This window comes from Labrus mixtus, chromosome 8, assembly GCF_963584025.1.
Source record: "Labrus mixtus chromosome 8, fLabMix1.1, whole genome shotgun sequence".
In the NCBI taxonomy this organism is placed as follows: domain Eukaryota; kingdom Metazoa; phylum Chordata; class Actinopteri; order Labriformes; family Labridae; genus Labrus; species Labrus mixtus.
The window spans coordinates 13,828,622-13,854,641 of NC_083619.1; the positions used below are offsets into that span (position 1 = coordinate 13,828,622).

At 40.8% G+C, this 26,020-nt stretch overlaps 3 protein-coding genes across 3 annotated transcripts in view; 1 reads left to right on the forward strand and 2 right to left on the reverse strand.

Annotated features, from left to right (window-relative positions):
* LOC132979037 (potassium/sodium hyperpolarization-activated cyclic nucleotide-gated channel 2-like) overlaps positions 1–7,384 on the reverse strand; it is a 34,670-nt gene extending 27,286 nt beyond the window's left edge. Inside the window, exons 1-2 of the mRNA XM_061044485.1 lie at positions 5,438–7,384; positions 2,359–2,782 (exon numbers count right to left, since the gene is read on the reverse strand). Coding sequence (XP_060900468.1) covers positions 2,359–2,782; positions 5,438–6,630 — 1,617 coding nt within the window. The 5' untranslated portion in view covers positions 6,631–7,384. The remainder of the gene's footprint in view (positions 1–2,358; positions 2,783–5,437) is intronic.
* A 1,659-nt stretch (positions 7,385–9,043) lies between these two features.
* LOC132979038 (E3 ubiquitin-protein ligase RNF126-like) lies at positions 9,044–14,915 on the reverse strand. Its single transcript, XM_061044486.1, has 9 exons — positions 14,767–14,915; positions 13,734–13,792; positions 13,570–13,630; positions 13,240–13,478; positions 12,978–13,046; positions 12,825–12,894; positions 12,429–12,522; positions 11,710–11,825; positions 9,044–10,124 (listed from the first exon to the last, which is right to left on the reverse strand). The coding sequence occupies exons 1-9, from the start codon at positions 14,839–14,841 to the stop codon at positions 9,972–9,974; spliced, it is 936 nt and encodes a 311-aa protein (XP_060900469.1). The 5' UTR covers positions 14,842–14,915; the 3' UTR covers positions 9,044–9,971.
* A 1,720-nt stretch (positions 14,916–16,635) lies between these two features.
* Positions 16,636–25,099, forward strand: sugp1 (SURP and G patch domain containing 1). Its single transcript, XM_061044487.1, has 14 exons — positions 16,636–16,788; positions 17,264–17,432; positions 17,593–17,693; positions 17,952–18,200; positions 18,357–18,480; positions 18,835–18,935; positions 19,941–20,064; positions 20,148–20,464; positions 20,884–20,990; positions 21,200–21,377; positions 21,511–21,617; positions 21,924–22,069; positions 24,242–24,371; positions 24,514–25,099. The coding sequence occupies exons 1-14, from the start codon at positions 16,770–16,772 to the stop codon at positions 24,538–24,540; spliced, it is 1,899 nt and encodes a 632-aa protein (XP_060900470.1). The 5' UTR covers positions 16,636–16,769; the 3' UTR covers positions 24,541–25,099.
* The last annotated feature ends 921 nt before the right edge of the window (positions 25,100–26,020 follow it).

A 26,020-nucleotide genomic window follows, 5' to 3' on the forward strand; every position in this document is an offset into this window, starting at 1 on the left:
TATGAAAGCCTTGTAATGCCAGTACTATACAGCCCCTAAAAATGTTTTCCCAGTTTTTTTTCCGTACTTTTTTCAGAAGGTACTCAGAAGGACACAGCAAAGGCAATTGGAATTAGTGTAAGGTGCCGAGATCTGGATTTTCAAAGTAAACTATGAGATATCTTCAAAAAGAAAGACTATTGTAACTAGACATTTCCACTTTTAGTGTCTCATTCTCCATCACGTCTTCGCTCTCATTCTCCATGCATGACAAGTATCTCTTTCCATCTCACTCCTCTCTGTGTGTGTATGTGTGTGTGTGTGTGTGTGTGTGTGTGTGTGTGTGTGTGTGTGTGTGTGTGTGTGTGTGTGTGTGTGTCATATCTTCAGAAATCCAATTATCCAAAGGTCAAGTTCGAAGCTGGGCCCCACTGCGCTGCTCGCCACTGCAAAATGCCAACACAAGGCTGCCAATACTGGCATACACAAAAAGTCGAGTGATCTCATGACATGGTTGGACCTCTTGTCTCCTAGGCTGCTCTCCTTCATTTGAGGAAGGAGTAGAAGGAGAGGCTGGAGCAGGGACCCTGACAAAGTGCATCCCTCACAGAGTGAATAAAAGCAGAGTGTGCCAGGAAGGTCAGGAAGGGGGCTTTGAGTTCAGGCTGAGTTCAGGAAGGAGGGATTCTACCTAGCAACAGTACCAATCTTCACCTGTAAGACCACTTTCCTCGCTCCTCTAATTCAGGGGTGTGTACAGGATTATTTGACTGGAGGGGCCCAAATTAAGTACTGGTTTAAGCAGTGGTGGCATGAAGTAGTTTGTCTGAGCAGCATTTCTGTCTCAACTCATTATATCTGGTTTAACTGCTAACTTTAAGGCATCTAACAGTTTTTTTATATTCCTGTGTTAAGTTTAAAAAACAAAACAATAGAGTTGCAACGTTTCTTTTAAATCTTCCAATGCGTATTTCTAGTGTTGCAGTACTAAAAATCAGTCTTGGTCCCTGGTTACAGTCACAACCTTTACAGTGTTACGGTCTAAGTGAGTGACACACCTGCTGCACACAACTTTGATGATTTATCATTGATATTTATCTTTTCACCTTGACCCTGTCTTGATCCCTTAATGTCTTGTTCTTGTCTTGGTCTGGGAGCACTCGGATCTCGGGTATGTCTAGGTCTCGGTTAGAGTGGTGCTGACTACAACACTACTTATTTCTCTAAAGATAAAAGATGTTGATCCAAATTACAGTCAAATAGACTAATTTCTACAGATTCTGCATTTAAAAAAGCTGAAAATGCAGAATCTTTAGGCGGACCGGATTTTGGTGCAAAGGTGTTCTTATGATTGATTTGTAGTACGAGGATTTTTCATCAACTAGTGTTCTAGTAGGCATTTGCTGTAGACAGGAAAATGGTCCGTGCGGAGAAGAAGCAGCACACATCAGCTGTAGTGCTATCTCAGAACCCATGGGGCTTTGCCTAATGACAATTTAGCTTTAAATAATGTTCTTAAAAGATATCTGCATAGAAGTGCATGGATCATGGATGTCATCTCTTGACTCCACCCCTCATTCTCACCTCTCAGGTTGCTGGTTGGACTTTTAAAAAAAGACAAGTATTTGACAGAAGCCCCGAAAGTTGCCCATCTCTCTGAGAGGCATACATCTTGGTCACTACTAGATGGGTTCGAAAAATGTAAGAGTACAAAAAAAAGCCTCATGCAAACTTTTGCAAAACAGCTCAATGATTTGGTTTGCTCGTATGTCCTGTCTCCTACCGGGCAGATAGCCATTCACAGTTTATGGGGTGACACATGGCATGGTCAATCAGATTTCAGGGGGGCCCATGCCACTGGAAACACCCTTTCCACTATTCTTTTAAATGAACAATTAGTAACACGTATAATACAAATATACAGCCCATTATTGCTGCTTATTATGATCATTGTATAAGTTGCTCTTCTATGGCAACTTAATTGATTAAGTGTGTTCCCTCCTGTTAATAGGCTTCTTATTAGATCAGCTGATGCCACCTGTGGGATTGCCAGGTCAGACAGACGGCAGGGGGGGGGGGATTGTGTGACAATAACCGTAATTAGAATGCAAAGTAAGTTAAAGCTGCTGACATTAGACATTTCTCACCAGGTGGCAGGTGAGAACATTAACACAGAGCCTGCAGGCGGAGGAGAGCAGGCCGCTCGGAGCAGACAGAGCGGCAGATTGTTGGTTTGGTCTCCAGCCAACATCAGCATGTTTGAGGCAAATCAGTGACCTTTTATGACCAACTAGGTTTGGTGTTTCTTCCTCTGTTGCTCAGAGTTGTGTGATTAGAGTTAATACAATATTTACACAAGGACAGTCATGAAGCTCTTACCTCTTCCCATTGGTGAATGTAGCGTATTAATCTGGAGAGCCTCAGCAGCCTCAGGAGACTTAGGATCTTGGTAAAGCGGACGATCCTCAGCGCCCGAGCTGTCTTGTACACCTCCGAGTCGATGCCTTTCTCCACTATTAGGAATATGTAATCCACTGGGATGGAGGAGACAAAGTCCACAATGAACCAAGTTTTTAAGTACTTCTTTTTAATTGTTTCAGGGTCCAAAATGATGTCCGAGTTGTCCTCGATGATGATTCCTGTGCGAAAGTTTAGCACCAGGTCCATGAGGAAGAAGGTGTCAGAGACCACGTTGAAGATGATCCAGGGCGTTGTGGTCTCGTCCTTGAAGAAGGTGATGCCCACGGGGATTATGATCAGGTTGCCCACCATAAACAGCAGCATTGTGAAATCCCAGTAGAACCTAGCAGGCATGTGAGCGTGTGGTTGTGGTGTGTACATGAAAGTGTATTCAAATGGATGTGTGTGTGCGTGTGTGTGCGTGTGTGTGCGTGTGTGTGCGTGTGTGTGCGTGTGTGTGTGCGTGTGTGTGTGTGTACAGGAGGGGAAAAAGGGGTGGGGAAGGACAAAAATAGAGTCAGATAAGAAAAGGGAGTTGCAGTGGAAAGCCGATAGGCACAAGAGGCTTCCAAACACAAGATGGAAAAGCGTAAACACACTTTGCCTGCCTGAACATGCATAAAGCAACAACAAAGACTCATTATGTTAAACTCACCATTTCTAGAATTCATCTTCCCAACAATATGTCAGGAAATACTTTTCCACACAACTAAATTCTTAAATTAAAACAAAATGAAACATATGACTGTCTCTGTTCATGTAGTTGGAAAAGTATCTATGCAAAGCTGATAAGGTATTTTTTCTATACTATTTAGAATTGGTTGTTTGTGACTTAAGTTCTTGAACTCTTCTGGCCGCTTCTTTTTTGTCTAAAATGAAAGTTTAATAGTTTGAAGAAACATCTTCACCCTCTTTTTGTCTTAAACTGGTTTAAATAACATGTCACTGAGTAAAAACACATTTGAAGAGCATTGTGTTTCTTCTCATTGTTTCAATTGTTGCAGCATACTACTAAACTGTTTGTTTCCATTTATTTGCGCAATGGCTGTATATTCCCTGTGCTGTTTGTCCCTTCTCTCCTTCTGTTTTTTTCCGTTCTTGCCAGGTGAAGCTACTGATTGCACAACGAGGTGTACCTGGCCTGAGAGCTTAAAAGCCCAGTGTTGAGTTCAGGAAGGTTGGCTTTAAGAGTAGTGACTGCTGGGCCTCTCAGCCAGGGATTGTGTGTTGTCTCTTCATGAGGACATTACTAGTTTTACTAGTAAAATTTGTATAAAATCCAAGACACGTAGGCATAGAAAAAAAAACTATTTAGAGTTTCAGAAGGGTTGAACTTTCCCTTTCAACTATATTTACCATGTTTCAAGCTAGGGTCTCTGAGACTCCAGACTCAAGAGTGACAATTTTGTGCAGCTGCCATTTTAGATTTACACTTAATTCACACAAAAAATGAAGAACTCACTGAGCATTAAGCTGATTAAACATGTTAAGCATGCTTCTAAAGCTTTTAATGAGGACCCTGGGTCTCCAGGACACCTGATACCACTTTAATAAACACAGACCTTTCTAGCACATAAGAAGGTAAGTGACTTGTTATTTGCTACCAATGGTGATGTGACGGTAAGCTGAACGGGACAGAGTGACAGAAGTGGGGTTTGAGCCCGTAAGAGGAGGCTCTGCAGGACAGGTGCAGCGCTGAGTCATTACACTGCTACTTATGCAACAAGCTCGACTATTCCACTTCCCGGCAACAACAGAAAATGCCACGATGATAGGTAGGCTAATGTTGGAGGCAACGTTGCTGTTTAACCTAGCATCAATTAACATACGAGTTACTGATGGAGGGGGGGGGGGCAGCTGTTGCATCACATGGTGTGGGATTTTACACGGTAAAGAAAGGTCTCAGAAGAGGCCCTGTCGTTAAATTACCTCTCTGTTGTTGAAAAAAGTGTCTCAAGTTTAGCTTTGGTGGTCTACAGACTAGACATGTGATAAAAAAATGGGCCAAACGTGAAGGTGGTATTTTTCAGAATAGAGCTCAGGAGCGCGAGCCGACTACAAATTAGCCGGGAGCTGTCCACCCGGTGTGGTGCTGAAAACAAACAGCACCATACGACAACTAAACCTACTCATTTTCAATTCAGCGACGGGTAAATATCAGAGAAAAAAAAACCTTCTAATTATTTAAACTTAGTCACGAGGAGCCCCCCCTGATTCGTACATGTCCCTAAATATTTGCATGAAAGAAATGCCGCTTCATGTCCAGCTGGGTCATTAGTGTTTAGGCTGAGATACGTAAACAGAGAGCATCCGTCATTAAAATACAGGATCCGGGGAGTCGAAAAGGCGGATGTGTCTCCAGTGAGCATGCTTGAGGTTTTCGCACACTTGGCTCAAGGTGACATTCCATTACTGAGTGCATCGCGTACACACACGTACACACACACACACACACACACACACACACACAGCCTATATCCTGTCAGCACGGCTCTCGTCGCAGAGCTTAGACAACCACGAATAATAACCCAATCTTTGAATAGTAATGGTACTGTTTGAGAGATCTGACACTCAAATAAGCGCCAGGGCGCTGTCCTCTTTGTTAACTGTGCGCGTGCTGCAACGAAAAGTGGGGTTGTGTTAGCAGGCCAGGCTTGTTGAGCATCCCAGACATGCTACTGTACATGCAGACAGGAATAGGATTTGTTTACAACCTTGAAAGGACACTCTCCGCTTAAGTGCATTTGCCTGACAACAGGTTGTTTGGGGGATAAACGGCAGTACGTTGCAATGCATCGATTAGACTCTGCACATATTAACTCAGAGGGGATTGAATGAAAAATCAGCCGCATCTAGCCTTAAACAATAACCATGAATGTGTTTCCATTGAGCGACAGTGGTTTCTCACACTAAAGTGAGTTGTAGATGACAATGAGGACCCACACGGGCCCCTCATGACTTTCAACCTGCAACCAATGGCAGCCCCAGCAGCTCTTACCTGAAATCACTGTAAGGGTGGATAATCCAATTTCCAGCTGATTTTACCCTCTCCTGTTCTCTCTCTACTGCTTTTTGACTACCATACATGCGTAAGGAGAATTTGTTAACTCCAGGCTGCAGCATACTACTAAACTGTCGCTGCATGAAGCTGGCTTGGCTGCCCTGAGGCTCCGCGTCCTCGGCGGGCACGATTGGCGGTCCATCCTCCTCTGGCTTCTGGAAAGTGACAGAGTTCCTGGGCTGCTGGTTCTGAGTCTGAGCCGGGCCATGCAGCGAGGACGAGGCTTTCCGACTCGGTGCGTTGGAGAAGGACACCTTGGAGTCCTTTTTCTCGGGCACGCCGCTGGACACGGGGGTAGCGCCAGGGTTAGCGCTGTCGCCTCCCTGTCCGCCGGTCAAAGACCCACCTGGGGTGATGGAGCCGTCCATGCTGGCGGTGGCCGAGTTACAGCCTCCCCGCTTCGTGCTCCCCCCGTCCTCGGCCCTCCCCGACCCTCCTGTCTGCTTCTCCTGCTTGGAGATTATTGAGCGCAGGCTCCCGGTACCCGAGTCCCTCCTGCATTCTCCGTTTTTGTTGCATTTCATACTGGAAATTGTAACGACGCTGTTGCAACCATCACCTGCTGTCGCGTTTAAAACCTCTAACGCGACCGCTGATTCCGACGCCTCCGCCCCAGATGCTCGGCTGGTCTCTCCGCGCCGGGCAGCATCGCCCGGACAGGGTGTCTGAGTCTCGGCAGATCTGGAGGCAGTAGTGGGCCGTGGAGCGGCGGGAGCGTCCTCTGTGTGCGTATGGCACGGCTCCTTGTTGGAGTTTCTCCTGGAACCCGAGGACGCGGCTCCCCCTCCTGGCGTAAAGTTCTTCATCCTGATACTGCCGCCGCCGCCGCCGCCTCCTCCTCCGCCGCTGCCGCTCCCCCCGGCTCGGCGCAACCGCGGATGCTGGAACCTGGACTCCTCTTCCCCGTCCTCCGTCTCGTCCATCACGACGTTACTGGCCGCACCGGGCTGCTTAGCGCTCGGTGCGCCGGAAGAACCAGAGTCCAGACAGTTCTGGCTGCTGGTGCTTCTTGTGCATTTGGACGCGGCAGCCTTAGGGGCGCTGATGTGGCTGCATCCGCCTACCGCCTTCTTTTTCATGGTGGCAGCAGTCGCCGGTGAAACCTCATTCCTGTCCATGACATTGGGCATATCAAATTTTGCCACCAATTATCTTTACAGAAAACCAATCAGAGGTGGAGAGAGATGAAGAGAAGAAGAGGAGAGGGGGAGAGGAAGGAGAGAGGGACAGAGGGACAGAGGGAGGGGTGGACGTGACTTATTTGCAAACTACTGCGCTTTTACTTTCACTAGTCATTGTGTCAAAGATGCTTGAGCATCAAACTAATTGAGCCCTTTGACTGCGTCAGATATCATTAAACTATTAGCGTACGCTGCTGCTAATTCGGCTCCAGCTTTTTTTTTCCAGTCAAGGCCTCGCAGTCATGACCTACAGCTTAGATGAAGAACCTTTTAGTGGCTTTTTTCACAGAACCACACGTCCATTGATGACTGAAATGTTGTCAACAACTCTTTATACTAACAATAAAAGTTCAATTAACACGTGTTAATGAAAACTCCAATGATGTCATATTTTAGAAGGTGTTCTCAATGACATCCTTCCTGAATAGATGTCACCCATCGAGTTGGTGCTTAGCGCACCCTAGCGGCCTCACAGGGGTAGCACAGAGGTTGTGTGGTATTCATTGCAATGGGATGTTGACTCAATAGCAGTGCCAAACTTTAAACACTATCAACAAAGTCTACAGAGTAAGTCTAGGTCTCTACAAAACAAAACGCGTAGGCTTTTGTCACTCATTGGTGTGAGCTCTTTAAGGAGTTGAAGTTCACCACTCTGTGGAAACATACTGTGCCATTAACTTCCCACAAATGGGTTTCAAAGCAAAATTCAGGGTGTTTGTTTATTGTGTATTCTTGGGCATTATTTTCCAAAAGTGTCAGTATGAGAAACACAAAAAAGCACTCAGGAGAAATCAATACGCATTTCACATCCTCTTTCAGCAGTTGCCAAACTGAAATGTCTCGTCAGCTATTGCATTGTAATGCTTCCATATACTATCTCTAATAAGGGTCAACAAGTTGGGGGGTCTCTATGTAGCACACACAATGACAAAGGTAATGTTTCCAGATGCAGGTAGAGCATCACTAAAGGACCGTTTGGTGCTGGACAACATGGTGAGGTCATAGAAATATTATATTCAGATTGTGTAAGATGCATTTTATTAGGCATTTCTAATGGAAGAATATACAGCAGTATATGTCAGATAGCCTAACTGCGTATTAGTAACAACAGTCATGGTACAGAATATTATCTCTGAACACTGAGGATTTAGGCCATGACGATGTAGTCCAATGAAAGGAGAAGAAAAATCTAGCCTATTTTCTTTGATCTAGTTTTGGTCGAGTCCAGTTTAGTGTTACACAAATATATTCATATAGACCTACTTAAAAGAAATATACCTACACTAGATTTTTATTTCATCCATGCTATATCTTTTACTTTTCCAAACGACTTCTTACCTTTTCACATCAGTGCAGGGAAGAAATAAACGTCATCACTCTATCACCCTTCCTCTTCTTTCTCTCTGTCTCCCTCTCTCTGCAATCCTAACTTCACTTCAATCCTCTAGCTCGACAGCTGCACCCACGTTCAGTTCTATTTCCTGGAAGGTCGGTGTATGCAGTACAATGCTCTCTCAGAAATGAAGACGACACACAGATTTAGTTAAAGGATTTGAATACAATTAAAAGTGTCACAAACAAGTAGTCAGGTAAGTGGTGGTGGTGGGGGCAAAGGCGCAGAAACATTTTACTTAGAGACAAGAGCTGAAATGGATCCATGAATCAAAATTAGTATTGACCTATATGGAAGATTGAGTTATTACCTTATTTTTGTGGAGCAAAGACACAAATGTGCTGGACTTTTAAAGACAAATTAGCATGTGTCTCTCAACATTTTAGCAAACAATTAAGCTTTAATTCCTAAACCAGAACCTCTGTATTGTTAAGGTCAGCTAATCATATAAGTTAAACATTTTGTCAGGCTCACTGTGAATGTCTTAAAATGTGACTTTGATCAACCTTGAGAACAGCAGGTCTGACATGCTACTTTAATGTAGGAACTCTAAGACTTATATCAAGATTAAGTTTGTGCTTCGTCACAAAGGCAAGTCTTACAGTGCTTAGGTAAAAGTACTCACCAGTCTTGGAGCGTGGTTGTGTTTGGGACTTTGAAGTAAACACAAGGCTAAGTTGTGATTAGTTATCCTAATTATTCAGACAGATAGCTGGATGGTGATAAGACAATGTGGCCGATTCCCAGGATGATCTGTTAATTGAAACTCTGTTTACCTCTAACTGCAGTTTTGTGTTAACTTCATTTCCACATGTAAGCACAGTGGGCTTATTTATTTAATAATGGTTGGGATGGGTGCTTGGTCTTTGCAGATACCACAGGCCCAGGTATCGTTGTCAGGACTCTGTAGTTTGAGTAATCCATAATTATTATTGAGACATTTTTGAACTGCACATACTTAGCAGGGAAAACAGTTTTTTAGCACTTTATTGTGACTGTACGAAAAATCAGTAAATAAAATAATAAACACTTGTTTTGTGAAACACATTTGGTCAGTTCCATAGAGGTAAGATAATCCCATGCCTTTTTTGTCTTGTTTTTCCTTTTACATCGATCAATCTCAGGAAAGCATTCAATAATGAGTCAGTTTTGAGCTATGCGCATCGTTACCTTGTCAAAATACACCAAATACACTGGATCAAGCTGTGATATAAAAAGAATCTTATAAAAAAAAAAGTCTTAAAAGTCATTCAATGCAAAAAAAAAGTAAAAGAAATATCCCTTTTTTGTTCAGTAGTTTCCCAAACTTCACATTCTCAACATCAGACAGAATTTTTGTGCAAAATAAAAAATAAAGCTGCAAATAAATTTAAATTAAATCTGTTGCATACACTTAGTTCCCTTTCTGCAAGGTTTGAGTTGATCCATTAGCCGTACAGCAGCTGACAGTTCAAGATGAATTCTCTAACTACACACCTACAGTATGTACTCTGCCACCACAGGAAATGTTTTTATTAAAAAAAGAGCTTTTCGTCTCTTGTCTATTAAATATTTTTCCGCCTCTTGGCAAATAAACATCTCCATCATGAAGAAGCCCACTCAAGTTCAAATTCTACTCCAGTTCTTGGTACAAGCTTACCTTTATTATCACTATTCAGTCTCTCTGGAGCCTTCTTTACCACTGCCCTGTCCCACCCCCTGAGAACGCCGCTAGTATAGCAGCAGGAGCTGTGCCCAGCATCAGTTCAGCAACAGATTCAGAGTTCACCTCGATATTGTCCTCTTGAATTGAAACAGACAGCTGTCCTGGTCTCAGCTGTAGAGAGGAGTCGCTGTGGCCTGCTTCACTTGTTTTGTGAGATTTTCTCAGATGTGAGGTGGCCTTGAAGGTAAAATTCTATGAGTTGCTGGCAGCGTTCTCATTGCTAGGTGAGCTGGGGGAGGAAGAGGATGAGGAGGAGGGGGAGAAGTTCATTCCTGATAACCCTGGCGGGTCTGTGGCCGTGTTCTGTCCGCTAAGACTCTTCCTGCACACAGGACACGTATCATGCTGCAGGAAATATGAAGGACAGAGACTTTTGTTAAAATGTGAAGTATTTTCAATATATTTACAAAGTGACATGAATGAACACACAATCGTATTTAATATAAAATGATTGCTACGTATTTAACTTTGAAAACACATCAGGCCTATAAGGTGGTGCTGATGTAAAGAAAATCTGTAAAGTGTAACACCAATGTTCAAACAATAACAAACTCAATATGAATAATATTTAAGTGCACACCAGTTATAACTTAGAGTTTGTTTGTAATGTTTATCTAGTACCTGGTTTGGAACACTTTGTCTCTCATAAAGCCAAAATAATTCCAAATAGCATAGTTGCTGTTATTTCAACAGAATGATCTCATCAACCACATTTGTCTTGCTCTTGTCCCCTCACTCAGCCTCTGTGCCAAACAACTTTGTAGTCCACAGGAAACGGACAACAGAAAATAATTGTTTTTCTATTCAGTGCATTTCATTTAGGCTACTGTGATGTCTTTATTGAGCATGTTAATATTGTGATGACACCGAAAATCTGCTGCCTGACCAGGGCTCAGAAAATCAGCAGAGACACCTCCCACCCCCACCAAGGACTGTTTTCACTGCTGGACTCTGGAAAGAGGTTCCGCAGCCTTCGAAGCAGAACTTCCAGGTTCTGTAACAGCTTCTTCCCACAGGCCATAAGACTTTTGAACATAAAAAAATAATCCCTCCATTCCCCCTCAAACCCCCACACAGGACTACCTCACTGGACTGTAAAATACAATATAACATACATCACAAACGTGCAATATATTTATCTGTATAGAAATTTTATACATAGCTTTTATTTTTATATCTATTTATATCTGCACCTTATTTTTCTATGTGAATACTTGCTGCTGTTTTTATCCTGCACTAATGAGTCAAATGCAACTAAATTTCGTTCTTATCTGCACTGTAAAGTACAAGTTTGAATGACAATAAAGAAAGTCTAAGTCTAAGAAAAGCATTTTATGGTGCTGCTAAGTTTTGGAATATATTGGTGTTGTTGTATTATTGTGTTGAACCTTTTTTTCTGAAATTGTTCTGTATGTTTTCTAAATCTTGTGCATGTGTCAAAGTGAACAAGACTTTATTTCCCTCCTTTTCTTTTTATTGTCTTTCTTTTTTTATCTAAGTGCTTCATGTGCTTCGTAGGTTAAACAAAATGTGGAATGTCATGTATCTTGGTCGCATGTTATCTATAAACATCAGCAGAAAAAATTTGATGTTCTGCACTCGCTGCAGAATGGTTAGGGCAAAGGAAAGGACAATCCATCCTCCAAAGACACCACAATGATTTTATTAAGAAAACAAATCAAACCCTTTCATTTGGTGTCTATGTTGAAATGTTATGATTGTTCTTATTCAACCAAGTGTTATATTTTCATTTTATACTGTACAGTATTTAAAGGTTTAGAAAATGTGTACCCTATCCCAAGAGGAAGTTAAATGCTTCGGTTCAATCATCAGAAAAATGGCTGATTCAGGCTGATGTAGCTGATACCTTCTCAATCCTAAATCAATGTCTGATATCATACTAACGGATGTTTTTGATATATTTACATACCTGTTCAAGCCACGGTACTATACAGTCATTGTGAAATAAATGATTGCATGGCAGTTGTCTAACACTCTCCTCAACGCTGTAGTCTTCTTTGCACACCGGACACTCCAAACCAGCACCTGCACAAACAGAAAACCACAAACTGTTAGCGCGTGTGTGTGTGTGTGTGTGTGTGTGTGTGTGTGTGTGTGTGTGTGTGTGTGTGTGTGTGTGTGTGTGTGTGTGTGTGTGTGTGTGTGTGTGTGTGTGTGTGTGTGTGTGTGTGTGTGTGTGTGTGTGTGTGTGTGTGTGTGTGTGTGTGTGTGTGTGTGTGTGACACCCATGGTCACAAGTGTCAGCTGCATGGAAAATTCTGACCCCACAGATTCTGTTTGTTTGAGTTAAGGAAGTTAAGGAAATTGCAGTGTACGATTCAATTCAGATTTTCAGGCACTTTACTGCAATACCACTGACAACAATCCAAGTAGAGGTTCATATAAACATTTAGTAAAGATCGCACAAACATGTTAAAGCACTTTTTAAGAGGGTGATTATTGTCTGAGAAATGCAATGCATGGGTTTACTTTTTACGAGTTATGTCAACAAGGTTGTAGGGACATGTATGTCAAGGTCATTCAAAAGAACTTTTCCGATCTGTTTGGTTCTCGTTACTTCGGGAACAGAATGGTTTGAGAGTCAATAAGTGAGAGCGTGGAATAAAAAAAAGTGAGAACGAGACTTACCCACATGTTCCTCTGTAATGGAGATGGTCGGTAAACTCTTTATCCTGTCCCTGTCAGCAGGAGGGGGACCCGTGTTTTCAAATTGGTTCAATAACTACAATTAAAAAAAGGAAAATTTGTACCAAAAAATGGCCCTTCTGCATTTGAAAGCATTTTTTTTAAATTTGAAAGTGACAACTCTTTTATATATGAAGTCTGATTTAAAGAATGAATTATTGGCAGCTGCAGAAATGCAATTTGAGAAATGCTGTGTGTTTACTGTCAACACGTTTTGAAATGAAGAAATGCCCTACGGGACTTCTGATCCATAAGTCACATTTTTATCTAAGAAGTAAATGATAACATGATTCAGAAATATCAAACTCTCCATCATGAAAAAAATATCACTTTTTATACCTGTGTTATGATAGCATCAAGACCATTGGCCCCCCAGGCATAGTCCATTGGATTGGAATGTAGCATTCCCCTGCAAGACAACAACATGGTAAATAAAAACACAGCAACAGTAATATCGGAATCTAAAAACAGAGCACAGTTTCTTATACTTACCAAGGGCCCATTCCGATATTTGGCATGGCTGTAGGTGCTATAATTCCATTTACTAGCTGCTGGATAATGCTGTTAAGGGAAATAACAATTTAAATCAAATTTAATTTTCCAAGCACTTTTTAAACCAAATTTCCACATCACGTTTAGAAGTATCTAAACACAAAACTAAAATCAATATTGGTCAAGAAGTTATTATTTACCCGTATCCTTTTGTGTCCCAGATAAACCTCCCACACTCACTGTACTGCTGAAAAAGTCTCACCCCTCTAATGTGGGCACTCCTTCATGGCGCGTACCCTGTCGTCGAGGAACGTGCCGACCCCGGGGTTGCCTTGCACTGTATCGTTGCCGTGACGCCATTTCCCTTTCTCTCCTGTTTTCTGCCTCTCTGTTGTCCTCTGTGGGTAGCCGTGTTCGAAGGTCGAAGTTTTCATCAAAAATCCCAAACGAGAAGGGACCATACCCAGAGGGAAATGTAAATAAGTGCTGGTGATCAATGTTCTGATAGAAAAGACAGAGACTATGTCAGCATCAAAGAACTAGATGGACAGTACGTTTTCATGTACCAGAAGATTTAAAAAGTCAAACTGACCTCAAAGGCTGGGCGGTTCTGATCACTGGAAGACGATGTGGATGCGGACCCATTTTCCGTACTGAATGAACAAAGTGGTAAGGTAAGGACAGTAAAAGTCTAAGACTCAGAGAGCTAGATGAAAATCAAATTGATAAAATGAGGTACACAATAGGTCTCTGTACCTTCTTTCTTCAGTAAGTTCCTCAATGAAACCAGATTCACAGCGTGGACAAGTGTAGTCCTACAGTCAAGATATACAGTATATGTATTTAGTTTGTCAACATTGTAACAAACATACACAAAGTTGTCTGTTTGTCAGAAACAACTTGTTAAAACCATATACTGTAAATATGCTCTTATGCACTGTAATTCAACAACTTGGCCAAAAAATCATTCTCTAGTTGGGGTAACAAATTTGAGAGAAATGTTGTTTGTAAACTTGATGCTCTTTCTAGATTTTTCCAGTTGTGCTGCTATTGGCTTGTATTTTGCTTTCTTGAATGTTCTTTCTAGAATTATAACTCTATGGAAAAGATTAAAATACAGAAACTTAAAATGTACTAAAGCCTCTTCAGATGACTGAATCGACAGAACCACAAACTGCAGTCTTCGTGTATAAAAACACATTATTATAATGTATAATCAGTAATTGAATGGGACAGTAAATTGCAGTTCTAGCAGCTGACTGGCTCTTAGTTACGTTAAAGTTACTCTAACATTCAAGAAGCTTCTCATGAATGGCTTGACAACAGACTGCTGTGGCAGGCGGCAGATGATTACTGGGATTATACCTTTAGGGTATACACACGACACGGTTACAATAAGCCTTGTGATGAATAAAAGACATGTTTTAATCACTGAATCAAACAGACACTTGAATATAGCTTCAGAACACAATCGTAATCGTACTAAAAAAAGTGAACCTGAGCTTTCTTCTATTAGCTGACTGACGCTACCACTATAATGCGTATCAAACAGCCGAAACAGACTCTATCTAGCAACATTTAAAACCCGTTGTCTAACAAAAGACCATAATGCGAGTGTAACAGGGAACTTAAACACTACAATACTATACAGCTGCTGCCATTGAGGGTAGCTAACTAGCGTAGCTGAACAGCAGACGTGACTGCATGTCCGCCAAAAAACGCACACAAGTAACGACCAAATGTTACTTATCACTGTCTGTGTGGACAAACATTTCTCCACAGTCCTTACCGGTAAACGCGGACAAATCTCTGCTGAACACCGGTGACAAAAGAAGCGGCAGGGCCGTGGGGGAGCTTCAGCCATTTCTAAGTAGGAGAGCAGCTGAACGGTACATACGGGTAGCGACGAGGGACAACAGAACTCGAGACCCTGCGCGGAAATTAAACGTAATTCGTCACTTCACGTGCGCCTCCAAATCAAAACAAAACGAGCATTGATTAATTTAATATTAATTTAAAGTCCCGACTGAAATCGCTACCTTAAGTTAACAACAAAAAATCTAACAAATGTCTGCATTATTATAAAACATTTCCCCCTCTATTTAAATAATGATTTCACTATTTAAATGCGTCTTTATTGGTTTATTTTACTTTATATTCTGTATATCACTGTCTTTCATTTGTACTTTCCTTTATGTACTGTATGTTATTTAGTTATTTAATCTGTCTTTTACTTGTGATATTGTTTTTTTTGTTTACCTGACTGTATATGCGCATTACTCTAGAATAAAGCTAACAAATTAAAAATTAAATAAAAAACGGGTGAAAGCGGCCGGTTCGGGTAACGTAAATGACGCCACTTCCTTACTGAATGAATCAGAAGAAGTAGGAACAAATATCTGCCTACTGTGCGCGCTTACTGAATAGTAGGTACTAAACAGTAGACAGCACGGATAGTAGGTACTGTTTACTGACAGATTGAGTAGATACTTTACAGTAGTAGAAGTACCCGGATGACGGAAACATGCGAACGCCAAATGAACGTTACCATGGTAGCTTCAAGCAGACGAATTCCGGTTTTACATTCAAACAAAGGCGAGATGTTCTGACATTAAAACGTCGATTCGGTTTTAAAGTATAATGTCACATTTTAAGTTTAGGTTTAGAAGCTCTTTCTTTTTCTTTTTCGAAAGCTTAACTGTTTCTGAATTTACTTAGATTGTGCTGAGCAATACAATGCCAAAGATAAAGATAAAGATAAACTTTATTGATCCCCCGTGGGGGAAATTTGTGCATTAAAGCAGCTCAAGAAAACGGGACGGGAAATAATTATTAAAAATAAAAATAGAAGTTAAAAATCAAATCAAACATATTTACATCAGTTAAATAAAAAAAATACAATAATTGAAAATTACACAGTAACTACACTGGAAAGAGTTATTGTTATTAAAAGTGGACACTGTATAGTCTCTGTGATTTCCCCTCATAGGATGTCTTAATCTGTCTTTATCTGTTAATATGAATCACTTTAATTTAACATTCACAGCCATATTAAAGTTCTAAATGAGGACATAAAATTGGCAATTAAACTCTATGCCATTAGGTAGAACACCGTAACATAAACTGTGTAGAAATGACTGAATATGAATGTAATAGACTCAATTTCCGTATCATGTGCAAATGTTTGTGAAGCTGTAATGAGGGGTAAAATCTGTACGATGTGCATGTCAATATTGCTCTTTGGGCTTTCATAACAGATACTCCTGGTTTATTCAGGTGTCACCTGTGTATTTGTGGTTAAATAATTTTAGTACTTAAATCAGTATTTCTGAGATATAGTGCAGGCTGGTATATGTGGTGTAATCTGTTAGTATTACAATGTGCTCTTATTTTTGAAGGACACACGTTCGTAACAGGAAGTTGTTGAGTTAACGAGCGTTCTACTACAGGGATTGTCATGTAGGTGAAAACGGCAATAAAAGGCACACATAAATGCTCTATGAACCGTCTGTGGGAATAATTTACACGCAACACGACAGTATAAACTTTATCTTATACAAAAATATATATAGAATTGTGCGAAAGCTAAAAACTTAATCAGCATCTGGCGTCCTGTGTAGCTCTACCTGGATGTATTAACTTAAGCGTTTTATTCTTGAAACACTGTGACCGGAAGTCTTGCTCTTATTTGTGCTAGCAGGCTAAGCTATCTGTAAACTGCAACTGTAGCAGTGAAGGCCTTACTTGAGTTTGTGAGATTCTTTTGGAATATATTGTCCTCCTACCAAGACCATGGATTACAGCGATTCAGGTTAATATCAACTTGGGCTAAAATGATGGTCCTGTTTATAGCAGCTTTCCCTTGCTGAGATGATAGATAGTTTATGAAGCCGTTCGACAGTTTTCTTGTTAGCAGTTCAACGTTAGCAAGTTGCTGGCTAAGCGAAACTAGACCCCCTGTTAATTAAAGCTTTACCTTTTATATACTGACCTTATCTTTAAATACAGGCTGCATACCCACAGTCACCCATCACATTCAAAGGCTTAACATGTGTTATCAAGACTAGCTTTGTTGTTTGCTTTTTTGTATCGCAAAGTTAGAATATTATTCGTGTACATTAATCATCTGAAAACACAGAAATGTTAAATATTTGGGGGACAATCCAAAATAATTGAAAGGAAGCAGGTCAGAAAAGGTCATTCTGCAACACTATCTGCCTGTTATAACATGTTTGTTGTTGTTGTTGTTGTTTGTTGTATTCAGATTTGTATCTTTTTTTTTTCAGGTCGAGGAGGATGGAAGTCTAAACCTGAACAGCCCCAGAAAAAGAAGATGAACTTAAATATTCTCCGTCAAGAGAAGCTGATAGCCCAGAAGAAGAAAGAGATCGAGGAAAGAATGGCTGAGCAAGCAAAAATGAATGTAAAACCTGTAAACAAACCTCTGCCTCCAAGGTACCAATATCTGCCTACAACGACATAAACACAGAGTGAACATTCAATTAATGGAAAGTACAGCAATGCCTGGTGCTGTCAGTCACTATTGTTTTGTGTGAATACTTTATTTAACAATATTGACTTAATATTATATTAATAAAGACAACTCTGTTCCCAGTGTTTCTCCCAGTCTTCAAGGACCTAATTCAAACAAGTTTGCAAATGATGGAAGCTTCTTACAGCAGTTCATAAGGATGCAAAAGGATAAATCAGAAAATGGTTAGTATCTTTTATCGGTTTGACAGAAAAGATTACTGACATTTGTTTTGTCATGTATTTATAACGTGTAGTATGCTAGTGTGGAGTTCAGTTGTGTTTGAAAATTTACCATAGCAGCTGAAAAGCGGGTTAACAGTGGACACACTAATATTGCTTACTTTTTTGATAACCTCCTATCAAGTAAAACAAAACTTGCCAATTCAACAGAAAGAATAACTGCAATTAGTTTAAGGCCAGCACTGGATTTTGTTGTTCTAGGTTCAACAACTGATGCCACTAATCCCTCAACTTCAGCTCCATCACCAGGAGGAAACGCACTGCAAAAAAAGAGCATTCTTGTTGGCAAGAGGCCTGGCCTTGGAGTCAGTAGCATGCTTAGTCAGTTCAAGAACTACTCGCAGACAAAGAAGAATCCTGTCGTCAGCCAGAGACCGAGTGTGTTTTGTTCTCCAGACGATGATGAAGAGGAAGAAGAGGCTGATTACTCCAGATTCTTAGAGATGAAAGGTAATTCAAGGCCTGTGTTTTTCAGTATAAATCTGGCCAGCGACATGGCTTGGACAATTCAGTGCATCTTCTGTCTACTCCTATGGCACAGATGCCTTGTGAGTGGCATTTATCAAAGGTGTCCTTAGAGTAATTGTACTCATAGCCTGCTTAAAGTTTCTCCCCCAGAGGATTCAGACACTAAACTTATCATCGATAAGATGGCCTCCTTTGTGGCAGAGGGAGGACCTGAGCTGGAGAGAAAGGCCAGAGAGGACTACAAAGACAATCCTGTTTTCGCGTAAGTGAAGAAGACAATATATGTCATCCTGATTTAATTACTCAATTGTGGTCACTTGGCTAAGTGTATTCCCCTTTCTTATATCCATATTTATACATACATTATGCAAAATATTTATTGTTCAGTTTTCTTTTACAGACTTTAAAGTCTTTGTATATAGACTTGATTTTATCGTATATATAGTTTGTATTGCATATAGTTACTATTGTATTTTATTTAATTTATTCCTCTAAACCTGAGTATCTCATTGAATTCATGATCCTATATGCTCTGGATTGACAATTAACCTCTTGAATCCTCAAATCAAACTGCAGTTTCAAAGTCACCTGATTGATTTTTGTCCCTTTCCTTTAGATTTTTATACAATAAAAGCAGCTTGGAGTATCTCTACTTCAAAAATAGAGTTGCAGTTCTGAGAAAGGATTTACTCGGCCCGGAGAATACATCAGATCATGGTAAGATTACCTTTTCTCACACACTCACATTTGTGTCTTTTTTATTCATCTCACATTTCCTCTCACTTATACAAAAATGTTTCGGGGGGGGGAAAAAGGGTGGACAGTTTGTCAGTTTCTTTTATGGTTACATTGACCTGTTTATGACATTGTAAGGAATTGTATTAGTCTTTGTTTTTCCAAATAGAGGAGTAGTGTTGCAAACTAGAGTAAATGTGGCATTACTGGTGTTGCACCAAACAATGGCAACAACAGCAGGGGCAAAAGACACATTATTCTCTCTCTGTTAACTCTAGACTTGAATAAATGTCTTGAAGAATCCCTTATTTTGTGTTTCATAAATTATCATAATTTACCTATGAGATTCTCCCTTTGGGTCTCTAATTTGGAGAAGCTATAATGCTAACCGACGTCTGATGTGCATTGTAAAATTGTAAAATCATTTTAAGAAGTCCTGAACTGATTCAGCATGAAGCAGCTTCTTATTTGAGGTTGTTTTAGTTACAGCTGTGGTTTCTTAGTATTCCTCTCATTTTCCTGTGTTGGAATCGAACATTTTTCGTTTCCAATAGGACTTTGAAGGTTGCAAAGAGGGCACACCACTTCCACCAACAAATTGTGATTTATATTGCTTGGTCTGTATTGCTAATCTCTAGACTGGCCTCGTTAAATCAGAGCGAGGTTTTGAGGATTTAGCTACGATTAAGATTTAGCTGAAGCTTTAGATATGCATTAGTTTATACAAGCAGATACTGAAAGGTTTCTCAGTGAAGGTGTACTGTACCCACTAGTGGACTGCAGCCGCTCTGGGAATTTTAGAGTTTCATTTGTTACAGTTAAATCCTCACATCCATGCAGTTCCCCATTCACCACCCATGTCCCCCTTGCTCCTCCTTCCTCTTCTTATCCCCTATTGGCTCTAGACTGGTGGTGTGTGAGGGCCAGTTGAGTACGGTACAGTAGTTGAGTGTGAATAGAGTCCCAGTACTGATAGGCTGCTTAAAGTCTCCCCCCCAGTGGACGCGGAAACCCTGCAGATGGCCGAGAAGCTGGCAAGGTTTGTGTCAGAGGGTGGTCCTGAGGTGGAAGCCATCGCTGCTGAGCACAACCGAGCCAATCCTGCCTGCAGGTCAGTCACTGTACACAGTATTTAACTGTGTATCATAATTTAAAGTGCCACCTTACGCAAGATATTCACTGTCTGTCCTTCAGTTTCTTGTATGACCACCAAAGTCCGGCCTACCACTTCTACAAAGAGAAAGTACAGGAGTATCGTGCTTCAGTCTCTCAGAACTCCTCACCTCCAGCAGAAGTGTCTGGGACACACCTTACCATACCCTCACCACTGGGAATCCCTCCACCGCCGAACCCCACCTCCCTGTCTAAGACTCAAGACACAGTAACTCCACCTGTGAAACGGAAAAGAAAGAGTCGGTGGGGGTCAGAGGATGACAAAGTGGAGCTGCCGCTTCCTCCCATCGTTGTCCCTCCAGAGATTGTTCAAGACATTAACACACCCGCCCTCTCTGGTACTTGAAGTAGCACTTCACACACACACAAAAATATGTGCAAATTGGCACTTTATTCTTTTGAGAATTTTGCATTAACCTAATCTGAGTAAAAGCCTTGTAGAATGCATCGAGAATATATTTTTGTAACTGATAACATTGTCATGGATTTTCACATACATGTTCATACTTGAAATAGTCAAAAAAATACAGTGATTACAGTAAAAAAAAACAAAAAAACTGATTATAGTATATATATATATATATATATATATATATTGGTACTGTCAACAATTTCCGAATAAGAATACAAAAATAGTGGCAAGTATTGCTTATTGTTCAAACAATGTTCTGCAAATCACATTTTCCTTTGTTATTTTCATTCAACTATTAGGTCATGCATTTATAAGTACTAAACTTTGTTGTGATGTTTCTTTCAGTTAATGAGCTAAAAAGTCTCGGTTATAAAAAGGGGAAGCCTCTTGGTCTGGTAGGAGTGACAGAACTCTCAGAGGAACAGAAAAAACAAATCAAAGAGCAGCAAGAGGTAAAAACAAAATCAACTCCCAATATAACTAAGGAATGTAAAAACATTTTTTGACATATATTCGGCAATTGTTTTTTATTTAACTTGTCTTTAGAATAGAAATAGAATCAAGTTATTCACACCAATAGTTAAGGACTATTGTGCCCTGTATATTACCATCTTAGTAAACATGTTCCTGTCTCTGTGTTATTGTTTCTCACACTCTCTAGATGCAAGAAATGTATGACATTATCATTAAACACAAGCGTGCAATGGCAGAGATGCAGTCAATGTGGGATAAGGCCATGAGAGACCATCAACATGAATATGACAGCGATGAAGAGGTGGACCAGCAGGCCGGCACCTGGGAGCATCGTCTCCGACAGATGGAAATGGAAAAGACCCGAGGTAACAATGACCACCACTATCAGGAATTGTTGTTTATCAGTGGGTGTTTGATAAGAAGTCCTTATTAAGTGATCAACTGTTACTGTAAAAAAAAACAAAAAAAAAAAAAAAACATTTGTTTGTTCTGTTCCAGAGTGGGCCGAATCCCTGACAGAAATGGGGAAAGGGAAACACTTTATAGGGGACTTCCTGCCCCCGGAAGAGCTGGAGAAGTTTATGGAGACCTTCAAGGCACTCAAGGTCAGTTTTTCTTCCATTTTCTGAAGCCTAATAGAGAGGGATTTTCTGTTACACAACCATTGGGAATTGTCATTAAAAACAGTTTTGAAGATGACTTCACTTTGAAGTCAAGATGTAACTGTTAAATAAAAATAAAACACACCATATGAGTTCTAAATCAATCAAATTAAAACTCTGTACTTGAATATACTTTAGTGAACAGACTCAGGTGACAGGCAGTGTTTAGTAATTTCAATGTCATCAAAAGAAAAAGCAGAAAATCATGTCATCAATAATCTCTCCTCTCTCCTTCTCTGTGTGTTGCAGGAGGGCCGGGATCCAGACTACTCTGAGTACAAAGAGTTTAAGTTGACGGTGGAGAATCTTGGTTTCCGAATGCTCATGAAGATGGGCTGGAAGGAAGGTGAAGGTCTGGGCAGTGATGGAAAGGGCATCACGGCACCTGTTAACAAGTGAGCAGTCTTCTTATGTACATCTGGTTTTCACTGAGTCATGGCCATGTTAAATGTTCTCTCGCACGAGATCGGTTTATCTTTAGGCATTACCTTGCTGTGTAATAATTGGAGCAGTAAGTGGCTGTTAATAAAGAATGACATTCATAGCACATCCATTTGCAACATAGCAAGGGGTTACAAAGCCTCGCCTTCCCCCCCATCTTGGCCGGTCTGACCACATCAGCCTGCTTGTGACCCCTGCATACAGACCTCTCATTGCAAGGATTAAGCCCACAGTTCGCACCATCAGGGTCTGGCCTGAAGAAGCCATGGCCAGACTACAGGACTGCTTCGATGAGACAGACTGGGACCTCTTCAAACAGACTTCCACATTCAACAACCACACAGACCTGAACACCTATGCCTCATCTGTGCTGCACTACATCACCTTCTGCATGGACAACGTAACCACAGAGAAGAACATACGCACACTCCCCAACTGCAAACCGTGGATGAATGCAGCTGTGGTTAACCTGTTAAAGGCTCGTGATGCTGCTTTCCGCACAGGGGATCAGCCAGGTCCAAACTGAGGAACGGCATCAGAGAAGCGAAGTGGTGCTACAAAATGCGTATAGAGGAGCACTTTAACAGCTCTGACTCCCGACGCATGTGGCAGGGCATCAAGACAATAACAGGCTATGCAGCCAACAACAGCAGCCCAACACACGCTGCCAACCCATCCCTACCCGAAGATCTGAACCGCTTCTTTGCCAGGTTTGATTGCAGGGACAGTCACAACATCTCACCACTGACACTGCAACGGGACCCACCAGGTGCGCTGGTGCTGAGTGCCCACAAGCTGAGAATCAGATCAACAACAACAATGAGTCAGCCTACAGAGCAGAGGTCGAGAAACTAGAGAGCTGGAGTCAGGACAACAACCTGATCCTCAACGTGGCGAAGACTAAGGAGATGATCCTCGACTTTATGAGGCGTCCACCGCCCCATAAACATCAACGGTGAGACAGTGGAGGTCGTGCAGAGCTTCAGGTACCTCAGTGTCCACATCAGCCAGGACGCAACTTGGTCCGTAAACACCGCAGCGATGGCCAAGAAAGGACTCTAAAGGCTCCACTTCCTGAGGTGCCTGAAGAAAGCACGACTTCCACAACAGCTGCTGGTAAACTACTATAGGTCAGCCATTGAGTCTGTCATCACCTACTGTATCACAGCGTGGTATTCTGGCTGCACTCTAGAAAACAGGAAGTCTCTCCAGCGCATCATCAGGACCGCAGAGAGGATTACTGGCTCCCAGCTCCCCAGAGTAGAGGACATTTACAAGACACGCTGCACCAGGAAGGCAACAGTCATCATCCGTGACATCACACACTCCGCACATGCCATGTTCACCCCCCTGCCCTCTGGCAAGCGCTACAGGGTGCTGTACACACACACACGACCTGACTCCGAAACAGCTTCTACCACAGAGCAGTCTCACTCACAGAAGCGACGCCCACTGACTCTCTGCATCACAGAACTTGTACAGTGACAATAAAGATATCTTATCTTATCCCAGTATGTTAATGTATCTCATCTAATAATACTGTTACATACAATTCTTCCTTTTTTCCTAAATTTAAATTGTATGATCATCTTAATATGTACATCGAGACATATTTTACTTACTGTGTAACATTTACTGTTCAATACTTTACATGCAACACATCACTTCCTCTGCAATAGAGTTTTTTTTAACGTGAATGCATGTTTGTTACTGTGGATCTCTGAATGGTCTGCACTTTCAGTTGGAGCTACTGTTATTTTGTGGACAAACATTTTTCTATTACACAACAATAGCCAGTTTCACAAGAGTAGCTTATCTTCAGTTGGCTATGAAATCTATTTATGGTTGCACTTTTTGAACAGATTTTTTTTAACAACTCATAAGATATTTAAAGTTATTGTTTCTTTCTTTTTGACATAGCAGCAAAAAATGGAGGTTGTATTATTCACACCTTTGCTTTATCTTCTGCGACATGCCAAAATGTCCACTTTGAAAAGGGGGCTGTAATTATATTGGTTTTTCTTTATCCAGATAGACCAAGAGAAACAGTAGTATTTTGTTGGCTTAACAGAGAATACAAAAAGAACACATTCATTTTGTGTGTCCCTCCGTCTGTCCCACTTCAGGGGAACCACAGCAGTCGATGGAGCTGGCTTTGGAGTCGACCGTCCGGCTGTGCTCACCAAAAATGACGATGAATATGATGCTTACAGAAAGAGGATGATGCTGGCGTACCGCTTCAGGCCAAACCCACTGGTAACATGTTTCATATTCTTCTAATGATATTGGCAGTAGTTTTGAGTTTGTAAGTTAATGTATAAAGAAACAGTTCAAATGTTTCAGAGTTGTACTGCAAGGTATTAGCATTGAATCTAATGTTTCTTCTTTGTTTCCACAGAATAATCCCAGAAGACCGTATTACTGATAAGGAGGATTTTTCCCGTTTATACTTTTCGCACTCTCTTTTTTTTGTAGCATAATTTAAAGGCTGTTTTCTGCAGCTGCCACAGCTCGGCTCTGTTATCCTATGCAGACTGCTGCTCAATAGAAATTTTTAAATTGAAAGTGTGTGTGGAGATAAGTAGAAACATAAGGTGTATTCTCCATTATATTTGAAGTTTCATTTGGTTGAAAAAAAAGTTAAATGTTTTCCCTAAATAACTGATAAACTTATTCTGCATTTCTTTCAACTTAAATGTAATACTGTAACAACTTCCATGTACACTTATATTGCCTGAAGCCTTAAGGATTTCCCTCTGTTGTCTGTTACCATCTTAATCCCCTTCAAAGCTGGTTTCAAATTGCATTTTTAAATAAATATCATAGTACTGTATTATTACACAATCTTCTGTATGATTCTCAAATTATATAATTTTCCACAGTGTGTTGTATCAATATTTGCTTCTTTTCACTAAATGCTACAATGCTCCAAATAAAAAAGGCATCCTACAGAAATGTGAAGTCGCCACACACTTGTCTTATAACTACTGCACTCGTGTGTTTATTTACTGTTAATAAGGAAATCAGGAGGAGCTAAGATCAAGTTGCCTTGTTTATGATATACCTGTTTCAAAAGTGCAGGTATTCAACCTAAGGCTGTGGTCAACCAATTATTTTGTTCCCTGCCATCAGTATCCTTTCCTGTGCCTCCAGACTGCAGTGAGTCATTGACTCAAGCTGACCAGCCAGTGTTGAAGAGGGTGACAGATCAGTGAAATCAGACCTTCACTTTGCCATTCCCCAGGGGGCTTACACAGGATAATTATAACTCCGAAATCCCAGCTAAGCAAGAGCTACTCTAGTGTTGACTACAGCATCATCAGTTTTACTTATTTTTTTTGTGGGATGTAGGGTTACAACTAACTTTTATTTACATTTCACATTCATTGTTAAATCCATAATGCTTCATTAAAACATTTCAGGTTATGTAATACAATTATTTTGTCTGAGACTCAGATGAAGAAGTATGTTGGATGCAGATCTGTGCAATTGAATGTCTGGGTTTAATGCTAGTAAATTTTAAAGTAGGTTGAGGGGTCATAGAATGCAAGAAAGTATGACCAGTTAAAAATATATATTTCTGTATGCATTTTTTTTATTATAATCGCTCGGGCTTCATAAGTGGTTGTAAATAAAAGGAGGGTTAAATACACACCTTAATACTAAAGGGTTAAAAAAAAGACCCGGTAATATTTACAGTCTGTGGTCGCGCCCTAAAAAATACAAATTTTGAATTTTCGAAAACTGACACATAAATCGTAAAGGTACAAAACGTTGTGAAACTGTGTTGACACGGATCTTAAATTTAAATGTGCTGAAGACGAAAAAAAACAAAAAACTTTGATTTGACGCAGTAACGTCGGGCTGTCAGCGCGAGCAGGGGGGAGGTAAACAAGATGGCGACA